Source organism: Daucus carota, chromosome 3 (assembly GCF_001625215.2).
Source record: "Daucus carota subsp. sativus chromosome 3, DH1 v3.0, whole genome shotgun sequence".
Lineage (NCBI taxonomy): Eukaryota > Viridiplantae > Streptophyta > Magnoliopsida > Apiales > Apiaceae > Daucus > Daucus carota.
In genome coordinates this window covers 59,766,701-59,787,677 of record NC_030383.2, presented here as the reverse complement: position 1 = coordinate 59,787,677, position 20,977 = coordinate 59,766,701, and the positions used below count along the sequence as shown (strand labels likewise).

Sequence of the window (20,977 nt, the reverse complement as noted above, 5' to 3'; positions counted from 1 at the left end):
TTCCTCACCCAAGCAGCATAAGGCAAAACCTTTACTCATTTCTTCCTCTTATACTCCTTAAAAATGTACTTTATCATCATTGGTTGTGTAAACATCAAAAGTTTTATCCTGTTTCAGACAAAATCTATAAAACTTGTATCAACCAACAATGACACATACCTAATATTTCGAACATTCGTTTATACAAACAGAATAGATATTAAATTATGCAACCAGAATATATCATATTTGTTGCAAACCTTGATAAAAAAAAAAAACACATTAAAGAAGAATATTCATTTATGGATAACGAAAAATAGGAAATTGACCGGTTGTGGGATTCTAGAAGTGACCAGCTCCTTATTCTACATATTGCCAGTCAGTCCCATTGAAAATAGAAAAGTCAGGAACGTGAGCAACTCTATAAAAGTCCTGTCCTTGTTTGCCATTTACCGTGCGGACTTTGTTTATGAAATCTGTAGCCATCCAGAAAAACGATAAATGCTGAAGGGAAGTGAGAAATATCAGACCTTCTGGAAGCTCCTCTAACATCCAACAACGATCAATCTCTAACTTGGTGAGAACGGACATGCTTCCTTCCTCGATATTCCATTTCACCAAGTTGGGGAGCCTGCGCAGTACAAGACTGGTGAGTTTCGGGAAACCCACGGACGAGCACACCATCTCCTTCCCCAGAAATGAGTCGTAGGATAAATCGAGATTACGCAGCGTTGGAATATTCTCCAGTACTGGCATCGGGTCATCTACCAGGAGCGAGTACTGTAACTTCAAGGAAGTGATACAAATTGAAGATTCTTCAACATGATTATTCCGCGGTTGGTTCTCAACTAATTGAGCCAATTCTGCCAACCGACCACTTATCCTTAATTTCTGAAGGATGGATTTATAATCCCAAAACAACTCTCTAGCGTTCTCTCCTGCTTGATCATCTAAAAAAAGAGAAAGTCCCAAGTACGTGAGATTTGAAGATGATGACACGACTAGTGCAGACAGATTTTTTATGCTCTCTTTCACATCATCATCAACACCGGCTACTTCTAATGTTAGTTTTTGAAGATTGATTAGTTTTGGAAGATCCTTAGGCTCACACCACAGATTACTGAAGTTCTCCAATGTCTCTAACTTATCCAATCCACCAAGCCTTAATTTTTCTTTCTTTGGAGTTGTACAATCATGAGGAGGTAAATACAAATGCCGCAAATGTCCTAGCTTGCCCAGAATATTTCTTGAAAGCCATGATGGAATAGATATACGATTGAATGGATCTAATCTGAGAGTTTGGAGTAGCACCATATTCTCTATAGATGGAACCAATAACAAGTCAACGTTCCTCACACTAAGATATCTCAAGTATACAAGGCTTCCTAATGCTCTAACAAAACTTCTAGGATAAAGTATACCATCCACTGCTGCATTTTTTATGGAAAAAACTCTTAGGAACCTGAAATTGGCAACACGTGACCCCACTACTTTCGGCAAATCTGTGTATACACCATCACCGAATAGTAACATTGATCGATATTGTTGTTTCTTGCATTTCTTGACAAAGTAGGATTTACTTTGTTTGCATATATGTTCCTCATCATAATAAACTACAAGCTGTCGAGTGTCAACCGACCTGAAATCTGCTGAAGGATTGAGATGAAAATCGTTTCCTTTTCGAAGATCAAGAACTTCAAAAAAATCTTCTGCTTTTGCTTGGGACAGAGATAGGTCTCTCATAAGGTCATGAAGAGAGGAAGATTTTATCTTTGTATGTGAGTTCTCCATATCTTCATATGTCACTTGAACCATACTCCTATGGACCAGTTCCCCCATATACGATTCAGCTACTTGCATCATTGTCTCTCCTTCCCTTTTATCAGTCGACAGTACCATCCCTTCTGCAATCCACAACTGATATAGAGTCTCTGCTTTTATCTGTTCATCTTCACCAAATTTACCTAAGTACAGAAAACATGGCTTTAATTGTGGGGGTAAATCATTGTAACTCCAGACTAGAACATGAAATAATTCTCTTTGCTGATCTTCTCCCAATCCTTTTCCCTTCTGCAGGGACCATAAACTATCAGCATAAACCTTCTCCCACTCCATCAGTGAAGGTTTTGTTACAAGAATTCCGCCTAAAATGACTATAGCTAGTGGAAGACCGGCACATTTTTTAACCATTTCTCTTCCCAATTTTTCCATCTCAATAAAAATATCTATGGAATCTGCAACACACAAAAGCAAAGAATCACAAACAAAAACATATTATGTCAGACAAATGCATATAGACTAAAATTTATTTCTTTTTAATTTTATAATCGGCTAAAATAATTTCTCGCCATGCCTTTTATGTAGATAAACCTCTAATGTAATTAAGGTTGACTGTCCAAGATATTTCGCTCTCTTATCTTTGTAATAAATTACTTACTGTTAAATAGGTTTTCGAACATCTTTTGCAATTGCAAGTTTAGAATCATGAAACAAGTTATGCTCGACTAAATCTGGATTTCCAAGTCTACACTATTAACTTTACATATATCATCTGAGTTGAAAAAGGATCTAGTATCATGGATTTGGACATTTTCAATAATATTCTTGAACTTTATTCTTTGGAGTGAATGCGTACCTATATGTACTATAGTGAATGAAACATAATAGATGCAAGTATAGTATCTACCTAGATGATATCCTCTGGGAACTGCTTTCAACTTAAGTAGCTCCCAACTTTGTTCTTCATTTAGGCATTCTGGTTGGTATATGAATCCTTCTCGATTTACATGCACAGCAACCTTCACATTACGGCTGGTAAGAATTAATTTGCTGCCAGATGTTTTAGTTGTGAAGGCCGATTCTATGGAATCCCAAGCATCGGTAGTCCATATGTCATCAAGCACTATCAAGCATTTTTTCCTCTGCTGGATTTCTAGCAGATTCTCCACTAACTTGTCATCGTCCCAAGTAAGAATTTCCTCTTTCTTTTCATGGATGAGACATATCAGTATTCGCTGCAACACGAGTTTCTTTTGCCACTTCTGCGAAATGGAAACCCAGGCTAAACCAGAAAAGGATGCTTTAATGGTTGGATGATTGTATATTTTTTGAGCGAGAGTTGTCTTACCTAGACCGCCCATTCCACAGATAGAGATAAGCGGGTAACGATCATCACTTTCATTGACCAAATATCCCACCAGTTGATTAACGGCTCCATGAAATCCAACAAATATCTCTGGCTCAACGGTTGTGAAAGAGTGAAATCGCTTTAGCTTTCCAGGTGCTTGAGATGATGAATTTGATGATTCTGATGTTGATTTAATATTATTATCACGAATGCGATCAGAGAGGAGAGACATCTTGCTTTCTATATCTTTGATCTTGTTTGCTTGTTTTCTTCTGTTTCTTGCAGTTGATGAAGCTTTAACAATAAAGCTTTCTACAACATGTTCAGCATCATAAGCAAGTGCTCGTATGTCACCAACCAAAGTCCGGACTTGATACTCACTTGTCCTCGAATCAGCATCCCGTAAGAATGTCTTCATCAACTCAAGCTTCCTCACCACTTGTTGAATTTCATCCTTGAGTCCATGAAGAGCCACGGGTTCTTCAATCAATAAATCAGTAAGCCTTGCCACAACAATTGACATTACTGCTTCAGCCATTTGGAATTCTTTGTCTTCTTGGTCAGAACCACCTATGTCTCTAAAATTCAGAGAACTGGTGACAAATTTATGGTAGTTTACTATAATATAGATCTGAAACAAACATGGCATATTTGTTTATGAGTATCCTGGCACTAAGTTGATAAGGTTTTTTTTCCTAAAATAATAGAAATATTCAATTCAAGTAATATTATAAGGGCTGGTGGCAAAAAAAGAGAGAATATCTTAAGGGCTCAATAATTAACACTACTGTTTCAGCCATTTGGAATTCTTATCCTATACTATAACTTAGTGGTAATTGAATTTAATATAGACATGGGCAAGCTCAGGGGCGGATCTAGGATCTAATTTTAGAGGGGGCACCAAAATATTTCACCAAAGTATTTTCTTAATATATTAACATGTTCTTACTAAAGTATACAGGAGCAGAAATATTGACAACCAGAAGTTTTTCTTAAATACAAAATGGTCCTTTTAGCAAGAATGCCCTTCGAATTCTATCTCTCTCTCTCATCTGGAGCAACAATATTTACATTCTTTCGCAACCCTGGCCCGGCTTCAAGTTCATCAACAACAATTTCTGGGTTTAAATCTGGTGGGGAAGATTCAGGAACACTGCCAATTGGAGGCTCATCTATTACTGGCTGGGGAGGTGTTGGAGATGACGGGGGAGATGTTCGGAGTTTTTTTATCAAATCGATGCATGATTGATTAACTGCTTAACAAATATAAGGTTGGCATTTTAAGTATCAAATATTAACTATCAATTCTAATATCCAGATAATAGATAAAGGCCTACAAAGTTACAGCAGGGGAAAAATATACAGGTAAAACGATATTAACATACCTAAATGTTGTAATCACAGAATTCCCACTTTTCTTTCAACTTCCTGTTAGACTGCTACTGTCCAGTGAATAATTTTTCAACTTTTTGCTGCTAAACAAAGCAATAGAATATTAAAATTGGGCAATCAACACAACTACACAGATTATATATACAAATAAAGACCAATTTACTGATTGAACACATAATAAAACATAACAATTAACCTAGTTATGACCTGATAATTTCAATTAAAACAACAAATATATATAGATACACAATATAAACATACACTCTGCAGAAGAAGCAAAATCCATGGATTTGTCGGAGCCCGGAGAAGGAAGAACAGAACACGCAGGCGCTGCTCATCATAAGCCCATACCCAATTAACTAGTAGCCGATTATCTAATGTACTTATTGTTATCAAGAATTGTTTTTGATAGTTGGGTAACTTTGAGTTAATAAAAAGAAGCAAGCTGGAGGTGGGCAGTAGACATGAGCGTAGGGTGGCTTGGGGCGGTGTACGGTAAGCGGTAACCATATTAATTTGGTTTCTAAACTAGAAACCAAAGATCAAACCATGTAAATGGTTCGGTTTCGGTTTTTGAAATTCGGTTTCGGTTTTAAAATCAATTTTATAAAATGCTTTTTAATATATTTACTATCTAATTTGGGGGTAGACTTACTAAAAGGTTACAACTATATCCTTGCAAGTAGGTGTTAAGTTCCCAATTCCAAAGAAATTTAGCGTGTTCTTGTACAGAAGTCATATCTTAGATGAAACACTTGAATCAATGATACTAGTAAATAAATGAATAGATGAATTGAACAGGAAAGGAGAGCATACTAATAAAGGAACAGACTAATCACACATGAAGCTATTTCTGTGTTGCAGACATTATTCATATAATATTATTTATATAATTATATTACTTTATATATTTATATAGAGTAAAAGGAATATCAGGTTAACCTGATACTGCTTATATGAGGTGAAACCATAAAACTGATCGCTGCACGTTGTTGTTACTATTTTTTGTGGACATGTCCTAATTGTGTGTAATATGACATATAAAACCTCCTGATTACACAATTATACGACATATGTATATAGTTTTGTCTCCTTGATTTCTTAAAGAAATAAGGAATTGAAGGTGGAATAATAGGTTTCTCATGAAACGACAATCTAGGTACATTTAAAAACAAATGCACCTTGCCGTTTAACCTCATATATACACACTACTTATATCAAATTAATCTGATATACCTTTTTCTCATTTATATAACTATATTATTTTATATAAAATATCATTTTTATAATAATTATTATCATGATTCGGTTCAGTTTGTATTCGGTTTTAATAAATTTAAAACCAAATAAAAATCATATTATTTGTTCGGTTTTTATCTGGTTCGGTTTCCAATTGGTGTGGTTTTGTTTGGTACAGTTTTGTACGGTTTTAGTTTATCGTTCAATTTTGCTCATCCTAGTGGCCTGGGTAGCTCAAGAGAATAGACATAACACATAAGCCTGGTACTATGAGTCTGTGATACATACTCCCTATGTCCCACCCAATTTATTAGATTGGGTTTGGACACGAAGATTAAAAAATACGTATAAAGTAGTAGAAAAGTGGATGAAGTGGTAGAACTCATTGATTTTTAGTATATAAAAGAGGTATAATAGAGTAAAGGTAGTGTGAAAAGGTAGGAAAAATGAAAAAATGGTTGGCCTCATTGATTTTTGATATATAAAAGTGATATAATAGAGTATAAGCAGTGTGAAAAGGCAGGAACAACAGACTAATGGTGGGACCCATTAATTATTTTAAGAGTGTTTGTAATGTAAAGAAATGAGTGAAAGTGAAAATACGAAATCATAAAGAATCCAACGGGATGGAGGGAGTAGGTTTTAAACTCTTTTGTTTTAAAATTGTTATCTAGTCATACGTACATATCTTCAGCTTTAACATTCAACTGCAAGATATCCCTCATTGTGTTTGCTTTATAAAACCCAGCTATTGTGTAGTATATATAAAATTTAGCTTGACACCCAATGGCAAGATTGAAGTACGTTTTGCCGGAAAAGATGGTATTGAAATACTTTGTTGGCTTCCCGTGAGGACATTGCTCCGCTTTAGGTCTGTTTGCAAGTCATGGCTCTCCATTATATCCGAACCGAATTTCATTAAGGCTCACATGGATTACACCCAATTTAGGGCTAATAAGAATGCTTCACTACTATCGATTTCTGGGGAAGTTGATGATTATCAACAGCTTCAATTTGTCTCTAAAGACTCTGCTATATATTATATCCGAAATATAGCACACCGTTTTGAGGTTGTTGGTTCGTGTAATGGTATTATATGTATCAAGTTCATCGAATGGCCTTTGGTTTTGATTCTCTCTCTAATGACTACAAAGTTATTAGGTTTTTAGGTTCATTCACTCCTAGAAGGCATTCTATTACTCGATTCTGTCTTTATCGCTGATAATTTTGTACCAGATTCCGCAAATACTAATGCGTGGAAAGAGATTCATGTTTGTGATACGTCCATATCTAGAGAGCTGCTTGAGCCGCGTTTGAAATTTGGTCCTGTCATTGATGGAGTATTGTATATGGGTCATGAGGCACGGCTTGTCTCGGTTGATTTGCACTATGAGGTGTTTACAGTGCATGCATTCCCTTATTCTAGGTTATTAGGTTGTGTTCACTTGGAGTGAATGGAATGGAGGGAGAATGGAATGAATTTTGTACTCAAAAATGGTGTTGATCTAACAAAATGTATACAATTTTCATTCCTTCAATCATTCCATTCATACTATTTTAACTAGAATTCTACCCCACATGTTTTGGAAGGAATGCTCATTCCATCTCTACATCATATTTCTTTACAATCTTAATCACAAAAAAAATTAACTCATTCATATTTAGTCACTATTAGCTCATACTTTCTTGTTTCTCCATAAAATTTCTATATAATTTTTCATTCCATTCTCCTCTCATTCCATTCCATCCAAGTGAACACAACCTTAATGTCTGATGTTTCGGAATTCAATGGCTCTGTTGCTGTGATCCAATCAGATGAGAATGGCTCGAAAAGTCTGTGGACACTAGATAATATTCATGGCGAAGCCTCTTGGACTAGAAAGCTCATTATGCATGATAAGTTACCATGGATAAAGTCTTACTTAGGTAGTGGACTTTTTTGGGGCAGAGAATGACTTGAAGGCCATACTACAGTCTTGTATGATTATACAAAGAGAAGCTTTTAAACTAGTCGAGGTAGGAGACGGAAATCATTCCTTAAATACACAGAGACCTTATCTTCAATCGAAGGGTTCAAACCAAGTGTTTCAATGATTTCTATCTTTCAACCAAGTGCTAGAAGTCATATCATATATATATACGTTATTAGACATGTGTTTAAGTCTATAAAACTAGTCCTAGGAGTTCTGCACCTAAATCCTCACATATAAGGTGCTTCTGTTTTCCTTTCCATTCTGCACTTCAGGTTTTACTTTCGTACTGTGGTCTAATTTTTGAATCTAAGTTAAATTGTTTATGTAAATTTAAGTAAACCTATCAAGTAGGCACGCGTTTGTAATCCAAGAATGGCTTCCGTGCATTTCATGAAAAGCATTTACATGTAGCTAGCATTCACAGCGGCACAAAATTATAAGGTTTGGAAAATGGAACTGTTGATTTAGTACCTCATTTTAGGATATTGTTGAACTTGCCATAATAGAGGTCTTGAAGTGACACGATACTCATCCCTAATTAGACAACATGTTGCCTCTAGTTCTGCAGCTATATTCGACAAATACTGATCCTGGAGTTTTGTACACGGGTCATCAGGGAGACATAGTTTCATTTGATTTGCACAATGAGGTGTGTACGGTAGTCCCCATCCCTAGATCCATGGAAAGATACCCAGAGATTTTGGATTTTGGATCCCTTGGGGTTAGACTTAAGCAAGAGAAACTATTAACTCTGCTTTTAAAAAAATAGAGCCCCGTCCATGTTAATTTTAATAGTGCAAAACTTCAAAGCTCCGAGCATTTTGCCACTGCTGTACTACCAGTTTAGCTGCCCTCATGACGCAGCACAGAGGTGTAAGATCAACAAAAATTAACCCTTGAAAACACAAACGAATCCTGGAGAACAAATTCGATTGAGATATATTCATTGGGTACATGAGGAAGTCCATTACCACCTTGAATTCGCGACAAGAGCTAAGATATCTTCATATTTTACACGAAAAATTTATTAACACTTTAATCACATGAAAAGAGAAAACTCTTAAAGAGTCTTTAAATGTCAATAAAAAAAATATTAAACAATATCACATATAATTTTCAAATTTAAATAAGCCCAATATAATTTGGCATTCTCTTCACCTAATTACTATGGTATTCAACTTTCATCTTACATACGATACACCTTTGACAAATGTGTAACTCAATAAAGTAACTTTTTTCTTTTTTTTGATCGAAACTCAATAAAGTAACTTTAAAAAAGCTATATTAGTCTCGTCACATCACGTGTGTAACACATGAGTATATAGGAAAATATTAACCATGTTTTGATACTCAAAGCACAAATGCTTAACCGATACTCAATTCTCAATTAGTACGCCGCTCGATAAAAAGCACCGACCCCGGCAATACAGTTGAAATTAATTGGAGACCTCGTCAATTCTCAATTAGTACGTCGCCCGATAAAAAGCACTGACCCTGGCAATACAATTGAATTAATTGGAGACTTCAAAGCATCGTCTACACTCCAGATTTGAAGGTAATTAACTTTTCATTTTGTGAAACCCTAATTTTTGCAAATTTATGTGTGCGTTTACATTTTATTTCACATCTTGACGTTGTTATCTCAAAATTCGTAACTTATTGAGCTTTTCATTTGTAATATGTCGAAGTTCTATGTTCAATTATTTTTATAAAAATGTTTGTGTACGATGGCGTCCAGGACCGGTGAAGATCCAACTCAATTCCAAACTTTAATAGATGATTTTTCTGAATTTTGACTTTTAGTTAAAAATTGGTAAAAATAATATTTTAAGATCTAATTGATCTGACGTGAAAAAAGTTAACTAAATCTGAATTTAGCCTCGATTATATTTGGTATATATTGGTAATCCCGGTTATTTGTAACTATGGTTTGTGTATACATGTGGGGGTATATGATCCTGAAGTTGTATAGGTATACGTGTGTTGATGTTTTATTAAGATTTAGGGCTTGAAGTAGGGATTTATTAAATTTCTGAATTTTGGCTTTGTTATATGATGGGGTATATGATTCGTTACACTGTTGTGTGGCATTGAAGTTCAAATTGATTTTCTTGTTTCAACTGGCCTCGAAATTTGCTCTGGTTTTGTTTCCACAGGTGTAATTTTTCGTGAGCTCGACGACCGTCTTGGAACATAATGGCATGCTCAAAGTTTGTTTTGCCTGATGAGATGGTTACTGAAATATTTTATCGGCTTCCCGCCAAGTCATTGACGAGGTGCAGCTCGGTCTGCAAGTCGTGGCGATCTATTATCTCAGACCCCGAATTTATTAAAACACTCTCGTACTACAGACGTATTAGAGCGGACGAGGAAGCTTCAGTGTTGATGATTGGTGAACCATCGGTTTTGACAGACATTACTCGACTAGTCTGTCCCAGCTATAAATGTTATCTACTTAAGCCGCGCCTGTTCACAGTTATTGGTTCCTCTAATGGCATTATATGTCTAGTATTCGATATATACTGTTACCTCTGGAACCCAACAACCAAGCAGTGCAAGGAACTTCCTAGATTTCCCCGTTATGCCAGGGCTTTGGGAGACGATGTTCACGGTACCCTAGCATTTGCTTTTGATAGCATCTACGATGACTACAAGGTTGTCCGCTTTCTACACGAAAACATTTTTACTAGTGATGCACCAATTTTGCAGATATATTCAACAAATAGTGATTCCTGGAAAGAGATTCATTGTCATGACATCATTAGCATCTGTGACTTAACTTTTGAACTTGGTCCTGTGATAAATGGAGCGTTGTATGCAGGTGGTCACAGAGATATAGTTTCGTTTGATTTGCACAATGAGGTGTGTACGGTGGTCCCACTACCTTGTTCCGTGTCATATTACTCAAAGATTTTGGATTTTGAAGGTTCTGCAGGGGTCATCTTTGAATCCATTGGGGAAAGATCAGAAATATGTCTATGGACATTAGATCATATTGATGGCAAAATTTCTTGGACTAAGAAGTTAAATATTGAACTAGGTGAAATAATCTGGGTATATTCTTATTTGGGTGGTGGACTGTTTTCTGGAGTGAAAGAGTTTGTGTGTCCTGATGATGAACTCTTCGAGTTTGAGTGTCCTGAGGAACTCTTCTTGTATGACTACCGGAAGAAAGAGTACAAACATATTCCGGTTCCAGTTGCGGGGCTGAAAACATTTTTTAAATACACAGAGACCGGTGCTTCAATCAAAGGTTCTAAACCGCTTATAATTACCAGGTTCGGTAATTTTCTATCCTCACAATAGTTGGATGCTTTGAAACTTATTGAGTGATGGGCGTATCTTGTTAGACACATAGCGAATTAACGTTGCAGATAAGTTCAGGAGTTTCATTTCTGGTGTTTTTTACCTGCAATTCTCATATTCAAGGTAATTTAGTTGCTGGTTTTACTTTAAGGTTTCGTTTGAACTGTTTTCTAAATTCTGATTGCCCTGCTGAATATTGTTGATGTTGGGGTTGGCTGCTCTGTAATTGTATTATTATCACCTCAAACTTGAGTTAGATCCGAGTATAATAAGTTCGGGGTTCGCAATAGTTGGATGCTTTAAAACTTATTGATGGGCGTATCTTGTTAGACACACAGGTGTTCTGTACCTGCACTTCTCATATGCATGGCAGTTTAATTAATTGCTGGTTTTACTTTAAGGTTTTATTTAAACTATCTGACAATAAAGAAAAAGGTTTCGTTTTATGCTCTGAATCTGAATTCCGTTGGAGCTAGCTAGCTGGTTTGTGATTGTACTATTATCATCTAAAACTTGTGTGAGATTCGAGTGTAATAAGTTCAGGGATGTGTAGCAATCTCAAACATATTATGAAAATACATTTTGTGTGTGTAGTTCATATAGAAGAACTAGAAATAAACTGTGCTTCAACAAAAACAAGTCCAAGTGTGTCTTGCGGTACTTGGAACTTCTCACGTCCGGACAACATCTCTTTCACCGAACAAACATATTGGCTCCAGTTTCATTATCTTCAGAATCAAATAAAACTCAGCACCCTCCTCATCAATTTTCGCCTAGAAATAAATTTTGAAAATCAAATCTCCAAATTTGGATCCAAATCGGTCACAAAATACAACGTTGATTGGGCTTCTTGACCTTCCCGAACCCTCTACCTTTCTCCTCAGTTTTCCTCACTGCCTTCCGAGTTGATCTCAAAAATCACCGTCTCATTCCTCACCCAGGCAGCATAACACAAAAACTTTACTATGTTCTTCGTCTTATACTCCTTAAAAAATGCTTTATCAGCATCAATCATGTAACTATCAAAAGTTTTATAATCTTATTTCTTACAAAACTTATAAACCAACATTCAATACTCGAACCATAATTCCTCACTTCAACATCAACATAAATGTACCAATTTTTAAAATCAACCATCGATAACATGTACCTAATATTCTAGACACTCCTTTGAAACCTGATCCAAGGCTTTAAAAGCTCTTCACTAATCAGTGGCTCTACATTTCGAAATTACCTCTTGTTTATAATACGGAATATAACATTTATTTTCATGCTTTTCATCGTGGCTTATATTTTTACTTTCTTTCATCAAAATTACAACTTCTTGAGTTCTTGAATTAATCAAAATACAATGATGGATGTGATCAGCTCCTTATTCTACTCTTAGATAATAGACAAGTCAGGAACGTGAGCAACTTTGTAAAAGTCTTGTCCTTGTTTGCCATTTACCGTGCAGAGTTTGTGTATGAAATCTGCAGGCATATCGCGTAACTCAAAATGCTGAAGGGAAGTGAGAAATATTATGCCTTCTGGAAGCTCCTCTAACATCCAACAACAATCAATGTACAACTTGGTGAGAAGGGGCATGCTGCCATCCTCTATATTCCATTTCACCAAGTTAGGGAGGTGCAGCAGTTTAAGACTGGTGAGTTTCGGGAAACCAATGGACGAGCACACCATCTCCTTCCCCACAAATGAGTCTAAGAATAAATCGAGATTACACAGCGTAGGAATCTTCTCTAGTACTGGCATTGGGTCATCTGCCAGGAGCGATGAACGTAACGTCAAGGAAGTGATACGAATTGAAGATTCTTCAACATGATTATTGATGATATTCCGCGGTTGGTTCTCAAATAATTGAGCCAATTCTACAAGCTGACCAGTTATGCTTAATTTCTGAAGGATGAAATTAAAATCCCACAACTCTCCCGCCTTCTCTCCTGGTTGATTGTATAAAACAAGAGAAAGTCCCAAGTAGGCGAGATTTGAAGATGATGACAAGGCTAGTGCTGACAGATTTTTCAGGGCCTCTTTCACATCATCATAAACACCGGCTACTTCTAATGTTAGTTTCTGAAGATTGATTAGTTTCGGAAGATCCTGAGCCTCACACCACATATTTCTAAAGTTCTCCAATGTCTCTAACTTGCCCAACCCATCAAACCTTAATTTTTGTTTCTTTGGAGCTGTCCATTCACTAGGAGGCAAATACAAATGCCGCAAATGTCCCAGCTTGCCCAGAATATTTCTTGAAAGCCATGATGGAATAGATATAGGAAGGCGTAGATCTAATTTGAGAGTTTGGAGTAGCACCATGTTCTTTATAGATGGAATCAAAGCCAACCACACATTCCTCACACTAAGATATCTCAAGTACACAAGGCTTCCTAATGCTCTCACAAAACTTCTACGATAAAGTGCACCTTCTACTCTAGCATTTTCCATGGAAAAAACTCTTAGGAACCTGAAATTGCCAACATGTGACCCCACTACTTTCGGCAAACGTGGGCACCAACAGTAAGTGAATACACCCTCACTGAATAGTAACATTGATCGATATTGTTGTTGCTTGCATTTCTTGACAAAGTAGGATTTCATTTGTTTGCTTATATCTTCCTCATCATAATAAACTACAAGTTGTCGAGTTTCAGCCGACCTGAAATCTGCTGAAGGATTGAGATGAAAATCTTTTCCTTCTCGAAGATTAATAACTTCAGAAAAATCTTCTTCTTTTGCTTGGGAGAGAGACAGGTCTCTCATAAGGTCATGAAGTGAGGAAGATGTTATCTTTGTACGCGAGTTTTCCATGTCTTGATACGTTACTTGAACCATACTCCTACGGACCAGCTCCCCCATATACGACTCAGCTACTTGCATCATTGTCTCTCCTTCCCTTTTATCAGTCGACAGTACCATCCCTTCTGCAATCCATAATTGATATAGAGTCTCTGTTTCTATCTGTTCATCTTCACCAAATTTACCTAAATACAGAAAACATGGCTTTAATTGTGGGGGTAAATCATTGTAACTCCAGAGTAGAACATGAAATAATTCTCTTTGCTGATCTTCTCCCAATCCTTTTCCCTTTTCCAGGGACCATAAACTATCAGCATATACCTTCTCCCACTCCATCACTGAAGGTTTTGTTACAAGAATTCCGCCTAAAATGACTATAGCTAGTGGAAGACCGGCACATTTTTTAACCATTTCTCTTCCCATTTTTTCCATCTCTGTAAAAATATCTTTGGAATCTGTAACACACAAAAACAAAGAATCACAAACGCATACATATAATGTACAGACAAATGCATATACACTGTAATTAAGGGTTGACTGTCGAAGATATTTCACCCTCTTTTCTTAGTAAAAAATTACTTGTCTATAGGTTTTCAAACAGCTTTTGTAATTGCAAGTTTGAAATCACGAAACAGGTTATACTAGACTAAATCTGGAATTTCCAAGTCTACACTATTAACTTTACATATATCATCTGAATTGAAACAGATCTTATATATTCTTGAACTTCATTCATTGTAGTGGATGTGTACCTATATGTACTATAGTGAATGAAACATAATAAATGCAAAGTAAAGTATCTACCTCGATGATATCCTCTGGGAACTGCTTTCAACTTAAGTAGCTCCCAACTTTGTTCTGCATTTAGGCATTCTGGTTGGTATATGAATCCTGCTGGATTTACATGCACAGCAACATCCACATTACGGCTGGTAAGTATTAATTTGCTCACAGATGTTTCAGTTGTGAAGGCCGATTTCATAGAATCCCAAGCGTCAGTAGTCCATATGTCATCAAGGACTATCAAGCATTTTTTCCTCTGCTGGATTTCTAGCAGATTCTCCACTAACTTGTCATCGTCCCAAGTAAGTATTTCCTCTCTCTTTTCATGGATGAGACATACCAGTATTCGCTGCAACACAAGTTTCTTTTGCCACTTCTGCGAAATGGAAACCCAGGCTAAACCAGCAAAGGTTGCTTTAATGGTTGGATGATTGTATATTTTTTGAGCGATAGTTGTCTTACCTAGACCTCCCATTCCACAAATAGAGATAAGCGGGTAACAATCATCACTTTCATTTACCAAATGTCCCACCAGTTGATCAACGGCTCCATGAAATCCAACAAATATCTCTGGCTCCGCGGTTGTGAAAGAGTGAAACCGCTTTAGCTTTCCAGGTGCTTCAGACGATGAATTTGATGATTCTGATGTTGATTTAATATTATTGTCATGAATGCGATCAGAGAGTAGAGAAATCTTGTTTTCTATATCTTTGATCTTGATCGCTTGTTTCCTTCTGTTTCTTGTAGAGGATGAAGGTTTAACAATAAAGCTTTCTACAACATGTTCAGAATCATAAGCAAGTGCTCGTATGTCAGCAACCAAAGTCCGGACTTGATCCTCACTCATCCTCGAATCAGCATCCCTTAAGAATGTCTTCATTAACTTGAGCTTGCTCACCACTTGTTGAATTTCATCCTTGAGTCCATCAAGAGCCACCGGTTCTTCAACCAATAAATCAGTAAGCCTTGCCACAACTTTTGACACTACTGCTTCAGCCATTTAGAATTCTTAGCCTCGTTTGTCAGAATCACCTATATCACTAAAATCCAGAGAACTAGTGACAAATTAATGGTAGTTGACTTTAATATAGATCTGAAACTAACATGGCATATTAGTTTATGAGCATCCTGGCACTAATATTCAATGCAAGTAATATCGTAAGGGCTCAATAATTAATAGTGTATACATGTGTGTATGCTTCTAGATAAGCAAGTCGTTACTATAAACTATAAGCATGTGGGTGCTAAGTTCAACCACTGAAGAGCTCATGGCTGCATAATATTGGTCAGAACAAAACAAATATGACTCTACATGAGAAAGACAAACATGCAGAAGAGGGTTTAATAAAGAGCCACAATTATTTTATCAACTGGAGCTTGGTCTCGACTTCTGAAATTTCATGTTTCAGTCCATGAAGAAGCTGTGGTTTTTCAATCAATAAATCAGTAAGTCTTGCAACAATTGCCACTACTGCTTCAGCCATTTGGAAATCTTACACTTCTTTGTCAGAGTACTGGTGACAAATTTATCGTAGTTGACTTTAATATAGACAATTAGACATGGCAACGCTACAGCAATATTATAAATGCAAAACAACCTGGCAAACCTCTGTATAAATTATCTACTACATATAATATAAAACTCATTGTATTTTTCCTTACAAGTCAATTTCACTTATCACCTATAATCCTATTCAACAAGCCTTTGGTTTTGATGCTCTCTCTGTGCAGCTTGATCTGATACTGATTCTTGGAACAGATTAAAGTTGATAATGAATCCATATCGAAAGTTATTTGTCGCCAATCAATGATTGAGTATTGTATATGAGTAACCTGGAGGAGCTAGTATCACTTGATTTGCACTATCAGGTGTTTATGGTAGTCCCATTCCCTAGTTCTAAGTTATTATGGTATGCTGTAATCCAATCAGACGTGAATGGCTCAAATATTTCGTAGCGACGCCAGAGAAACTATTAACTCTGCTTTTCATAAAATAGAGCCCCGTCTATGTTAATTTTTATAGTGCCATCATCAAGAGGACATGACATTTATCGTCATGCTTTGCATCGTGGCCTATATTTTTATTCTCTTTCATCAAAATTACATGAGTTTTCAGAAAATCTAGACCGTTAATCTCTCTCGAAATCAATCAAAATACAATAATCTTTTTATGTTTCAAAAAAATGTCTAAAGACCATTTTTCCCATGGCAAAAGACGACTCTTCTTTATCAAAACATTGGTCATTAGCCACCTTTTCTGTAAATTAAAATAATGTTGGGCCAACTTATTATACAACGAGAATATACCGGATTTGCCACAATCTTGATAAAAAAAAACCCACATTAAAGGAGAAACCCCCTTTATGAGTAACACAAGATAGGAAATTAATAGGTTCTGGGAATCTACTCACTCAAAATAGCAAGCTCAGGAACGTGAGCAACTCTGTAAAAGTCCTGTCCTTGTTTGCCATCTTCCATGTGGAATTTCTGTATGAAATCTGTAGGCATATTGTAGAACCTTATACGCTGAAGGGAAGTGAGAAATACCAGACCTTCTGGAAGCTCCTCTAACATCCAACAACGCCTAATCTTTAACTTGGTGAGAACGGGCATGCTGCCTTCCTCTATATTCCATTTAACCAAGTTGGGGAGGTCGGCCAGTACAAGATCGGTTAGTTTAGGGAAACCCATGGCCGAGCACGCCATCTCCTTCCCCAAAAATGTATCTGTGAATAAACCAAGAATACGCAGTGTAGGAATCTTCTCCAGTACTGGCATTGGGTCATCTCCCAGGAGCGATAACCATAGCCTCAAGGAAGTGATACGAATTGAAGATTCTTCAACATGATTATTCATAATATTCCCCGGTTGGTTCTCAAATAATTGAGCCAATTCTGCAAGCCGACCACTTATGCTTAATCTCTGAAGGATGGAATTATAATCCCAAAACAACTCTCTCACTTTATCTCCCGGTTGATCAACTAGAAAAAGAGAAAGGCCCAAGTACCGGAGATTTGAAGATGATGACAAGGCTAATGCTGCCAGATTTTTCATGGTCTCTTCCACATCATCATGAACACCGGCTACTACTAATGTTAGTTTCTGAAGATTGATTAGTTTCGGAAGATCCTTAGCCTCACACCACAGATTACTGAAGTTCTCCAGTGTCTCTAACTTGCCCAACCCATCAAACCCTAATTTTTGATCATTTATAGATGTAAGAGAAGTATGAGGCAAGTACAAATGCCGCAAATGTCCCATCTTGCCCAGAATATTTCTTGAAAACCATGATGGAATAGATATACGATCGAATAGATTTACGGGGTGTATTCGATTGGGATTTTAATGGATTGTTTTTAGTCTATGGATTTTAATGGATTGCGTGTGATTTTGATTTTGTGCGGATTCTTAATAAAATGTCGCAGAGTTTATATGATTTAAGCACAATGCTTCAAAATCCCATTGATTTTGATGGGATTTCAAAAAACTTAAAATACACTGAAGAATGCCACAAAATCCATCATTTTATGAAATGCAAAAAAATCCATCAGCATTTGAATACCATCAGATTTTAATGGATTTTAAAGAATCTCAATTGAATACCATCGGATTTTAAAGCATAATTTAAAATCCCAATTGAATACCACCGGATTTTGTAGCATAATTTAAAATCCCAATTGAATACCTCAAGATTTTAATGGATTTCAAACAATCCCAATCGAATAACCTCGGATTTTATGAATGCAAAAAAATGCTTTAAAATCCCAATCCAATACACCCCTCTTAGTTTGAGAGTTTGGAGTAGCACCATGCTTACACTGAGATATCTCAAGTACAAAAGACTTCCTAAAGCTCTCACAAAACTTCTAGGATAAAGTATACCATCTACTTTAGCATTTTCCAAGGAAAAAACTCTGAGGAACCTGAAATTGGCAACATGTGACCCAACTACTTTCGGCAAAAGTGGCCACCTAAAGCAAGTGAATACACCGTCGCTTAACAGGAACATTGAACGATATTGTTGATCGGATTTCTTAACAAAGTAGGATTCAATTTCTTTGCTTATTTGTACCTCATCATAATAAACTACAAGTTGTTGAGTGTCAACCGACCTGAAATCTGTCGAAGGAGTGGGATGCAAATCGTTTCTTTTTCGAAGATCAAGAACTTCAAAAAAATCTTCTGCTTTCGCTTGGTACAGAGATAGGTCTCTCATAAGGTCATGAAGTGAGGAAGATTTTATCTTTGTACACGAGTTTTCCATATCTTGATATGTCACTTGAACCATACTCCTATGGACCAGTTCCCCCATATACGATTCAGCTACTTGCATCATTGTCTCTCCTTCCCTTTTATCAGTCGACAGTACCATCCCTTCTGCAATCCATAACTGATATAGAGTCTCTGCTTCTATCTGTTCATCTTCACCAAATTTACCTAAATACAAAAAACATGGCTTTAATTGTGGGGGTAAATCATTGTAACTCCAAAGTAGAACATGAAATAATTCTCTTTGCTGAACTTCTCCCAATCCTTTTCCCTTCTCCGGGGGACTTAAACTATCAGTATAAACCGTCTCCCACTCCATCAGTGAAAGTTTTGTTACAAGAATTCCGCCTAAAATGACTATAGCTAGTGGAAGACCGGCACATTTTTTAACCATTTCTCTTCCCAATTTTTCCATCTCTGACAAAATTTCTTTGGAATCTGTAACACACAAGAACAAAGAATCACAAACACATACATATTATGTGCAGACAAATGCATATAGACTAATAAAATAATTTCTCGCTATGCCTTTATAATAGATGAACCACTAAATGTAATCAAGGGTTGAATGTCGAAGATATTTCACCCTCTTTTCTTAGTAAAAAAATTACTTGTCGATAGGTTTTTAAACAGCTTTTGTAATTGCAAGTTTAAAATCACGAAACAAGTTATACTAGACTAAATCTGGAATTTCCAAGTCTACACTATTAACTTCACATATGTCATCTGAGTTGAAACAGATCTAGTATATTCTTGAACTTCATTCTTTGTAGTGGATGTGTACCTATATGTACTAGTGAATGAAACATAATAAATGCAAGTAAAGTATCTACCTAGATGATATCCTCTGGGAACTGCTTTCAACTTAAGTAGCTCCCAACTCTGTTCTTCATTTAGGCGTTCTGGTTGGTATATGAATCCTTCTCGATTTACATGCTCAGCAACCTCCACATTACGGCTGGTAAGCATTAATTTGCTCAGAGATGTTTCAGTTGTGAAGGCCGATTTCATAGAATCCCAAGCATCAGTAGTCCATATGTCATCAAGGACTATCAAGCATTTTTTCCTCTGCTGAATTTCTAGCAGATTCTCCACTAACTTGTCATCGTCCCAAGTAAGAATTTCCTCTTTCTTTTCATGGATGAGACATATCAGTATTCGCTGCAACACAAGTTTCTTTTGCCACTTCTGCGAAATGGAAACCCAGGCTAAACCAGCGAAGGATGCTTTAATGGTTGGATGATTATATATTTTTTGAGCAAGAGTTGTCTTACTTAGACCACCCATTCCACAAATAGAGATAAGCGGGTAACGATCATCACTTCCATCCACCAAATGTCCCACCAGTTGATCAACGGCTCCATGAAATCCAACAAATATCTCTGGCTCCATGGTTGTGAAGGAGTGAAATCGCTTTAGCTTTCCAGGTGCTTCAGACGATGAATTTGATGATTCTGATGTTGACTTAATATTATTATCACGAATGCGATCAGAGAGTAGAGCAATCTTGCTTTGTATATCTTTGATCTTGATTGCTTGTTTCCTTCTGTTTCTTGCAGAGGATGAAGCTTTAACAATAAAGCTTTCAACAACATGTTCAGCATCATAAGCAAGTGCTCGTATTTCAGCAACCAAAGTCCGAACTTGATCCTCACTTATCCTGGAATCAGCATCCCGTAAGAATGTCTTCATCAACTCGAGCTTGCTCACCACTTGTTGAATTTCATCCTTCAGTGAATGAAGAGCCACGGGTTCTTCATTCAATAAATCAGTAAGCCTTGCCACCACAATTGACACTACTGCTTCAGCCATTTTGAATTCTTAGTCTTCTTCGTCAGTATCACCTATATCGCTAAAATTCAGAGAACTGGTGACAAATTTATGGTAGTTGACTTTAATATAGATTTGAATTAGAAACATGGCATATTAGTTTATGAGCATCCTGGCACTGAGTCGATAAGGTTTTTTTTTTCCTGAAATAAAAGAAATATTCAATGCAACAAGTAATATCGTAAGGGCTCAATAATTAATAGTGTATACAGTGTGTATGCTTCTAGATAAGCAAGTTTTTCTATAAATTATAAGCATGTGGGTGTGAAATTCAACCACTGAG

At 36.5% G+C, this 20,977-nt stretch overlaps 3 protein-coding genes across 13 annotated transcripts; 1 reads left to right on the top strand and 2 right to left on the bottom strand.

Annotated features, from left to right (window-relative positions):
* Positions 1-246: 246 nt before the first annotated feature.
* On the bottom strand, positions 247-5,061 carry LOC108214283 (probable disease resistance protein RF9). 10 transcript variants are annotated; one of them, XM_064089746.1, is made up of 4 exons: positions 4,760-5,061; positions 4,492-4,581; positions 2,666-3,676; positions 247-2,213 (listed from the first exon to the last, which is right to left on the bottom strand). In XM_064089746.1, the coding sequence occupies exons 3-4, from the start codon at positions 3,642-3,644 to the stop codon at positions 340-342; spliced, it is 2,853 nt and encodes a 950-aa protein (XP_063945816.1). In that variant the 5' UTR covers positions 3,645-3,676; positions 4,492-4,581; positions 4,760-5,061; the 3' UTR covers positions 247-339. The 10 variants fall into 10 exon arrangements, with proteins under 10 accessions (XP_063945816.1, XP_017241705.1, XP_017241700.1 ...); XM_017386216.2 differs by having other exon boundaries at positions 4,492-4,578; XM_017386211.2 differs by having other exon boundaries at positions 2,666-4,359; positions 4,760-5,060.
* A 4,845-nt stretch (positions 5,062-9,906) lies between these two features.
* Positions 9,907-11,016, top strand: LOC108214286 (F-box/kelch-repeat protein At3g23880-like). Its single transcript, XM_017386220.2, has one exon. The coding sequence runs from the start codon at positions 9,907-9,909 to the stop codon at positions 11,014-11,016; it is 1,110 nt and encodes a 369-aa protein (XP_017241709.1).
* Positions 11,017-12,239: 1,223 nt separating this feature from the next.
* LOC108214285 (protein RECOGNITION OF PERONOSPORA PARASITICA 7-like) lies at positions 12,240-20,760 on the bottom strand. Of its 2 annotated transcripts, XM_017386217.2 has the most exons (3): positions 17,007-17,148; positions 14,617-15,635; positions 12,240-14,267 (listed from the first exon to the last, which is right to left on the bottom strand). In XM_017386217.2, exons 2-3 carry the CDS (start codon positions 15,593-15,595, stop codon positions 12,400-12,402), a joined length of 2,847 nt encoding a protein of 948 aa, XP_017241706.1. In that variant the 5' UTR covers positions 15,596-15,635; positions 17,007-17,148; the 3' UTR covers positions 12,240-12,399. The 2 variants fall into 2 exon arrangements, with proteins under 2 accessions (XP_017241706.1, XP_063945811.1); XM_064089741.1 differs by lacking the exons at positions 14,617-15,635; positions 17,007-17,148 and adding an exon at positions 19,698-20,760 and having other exon boundaries at positions 12,250-14,267.
* Between the last annotated feature and the right edge of the window lie 217 nt (positions 20,761-20,977).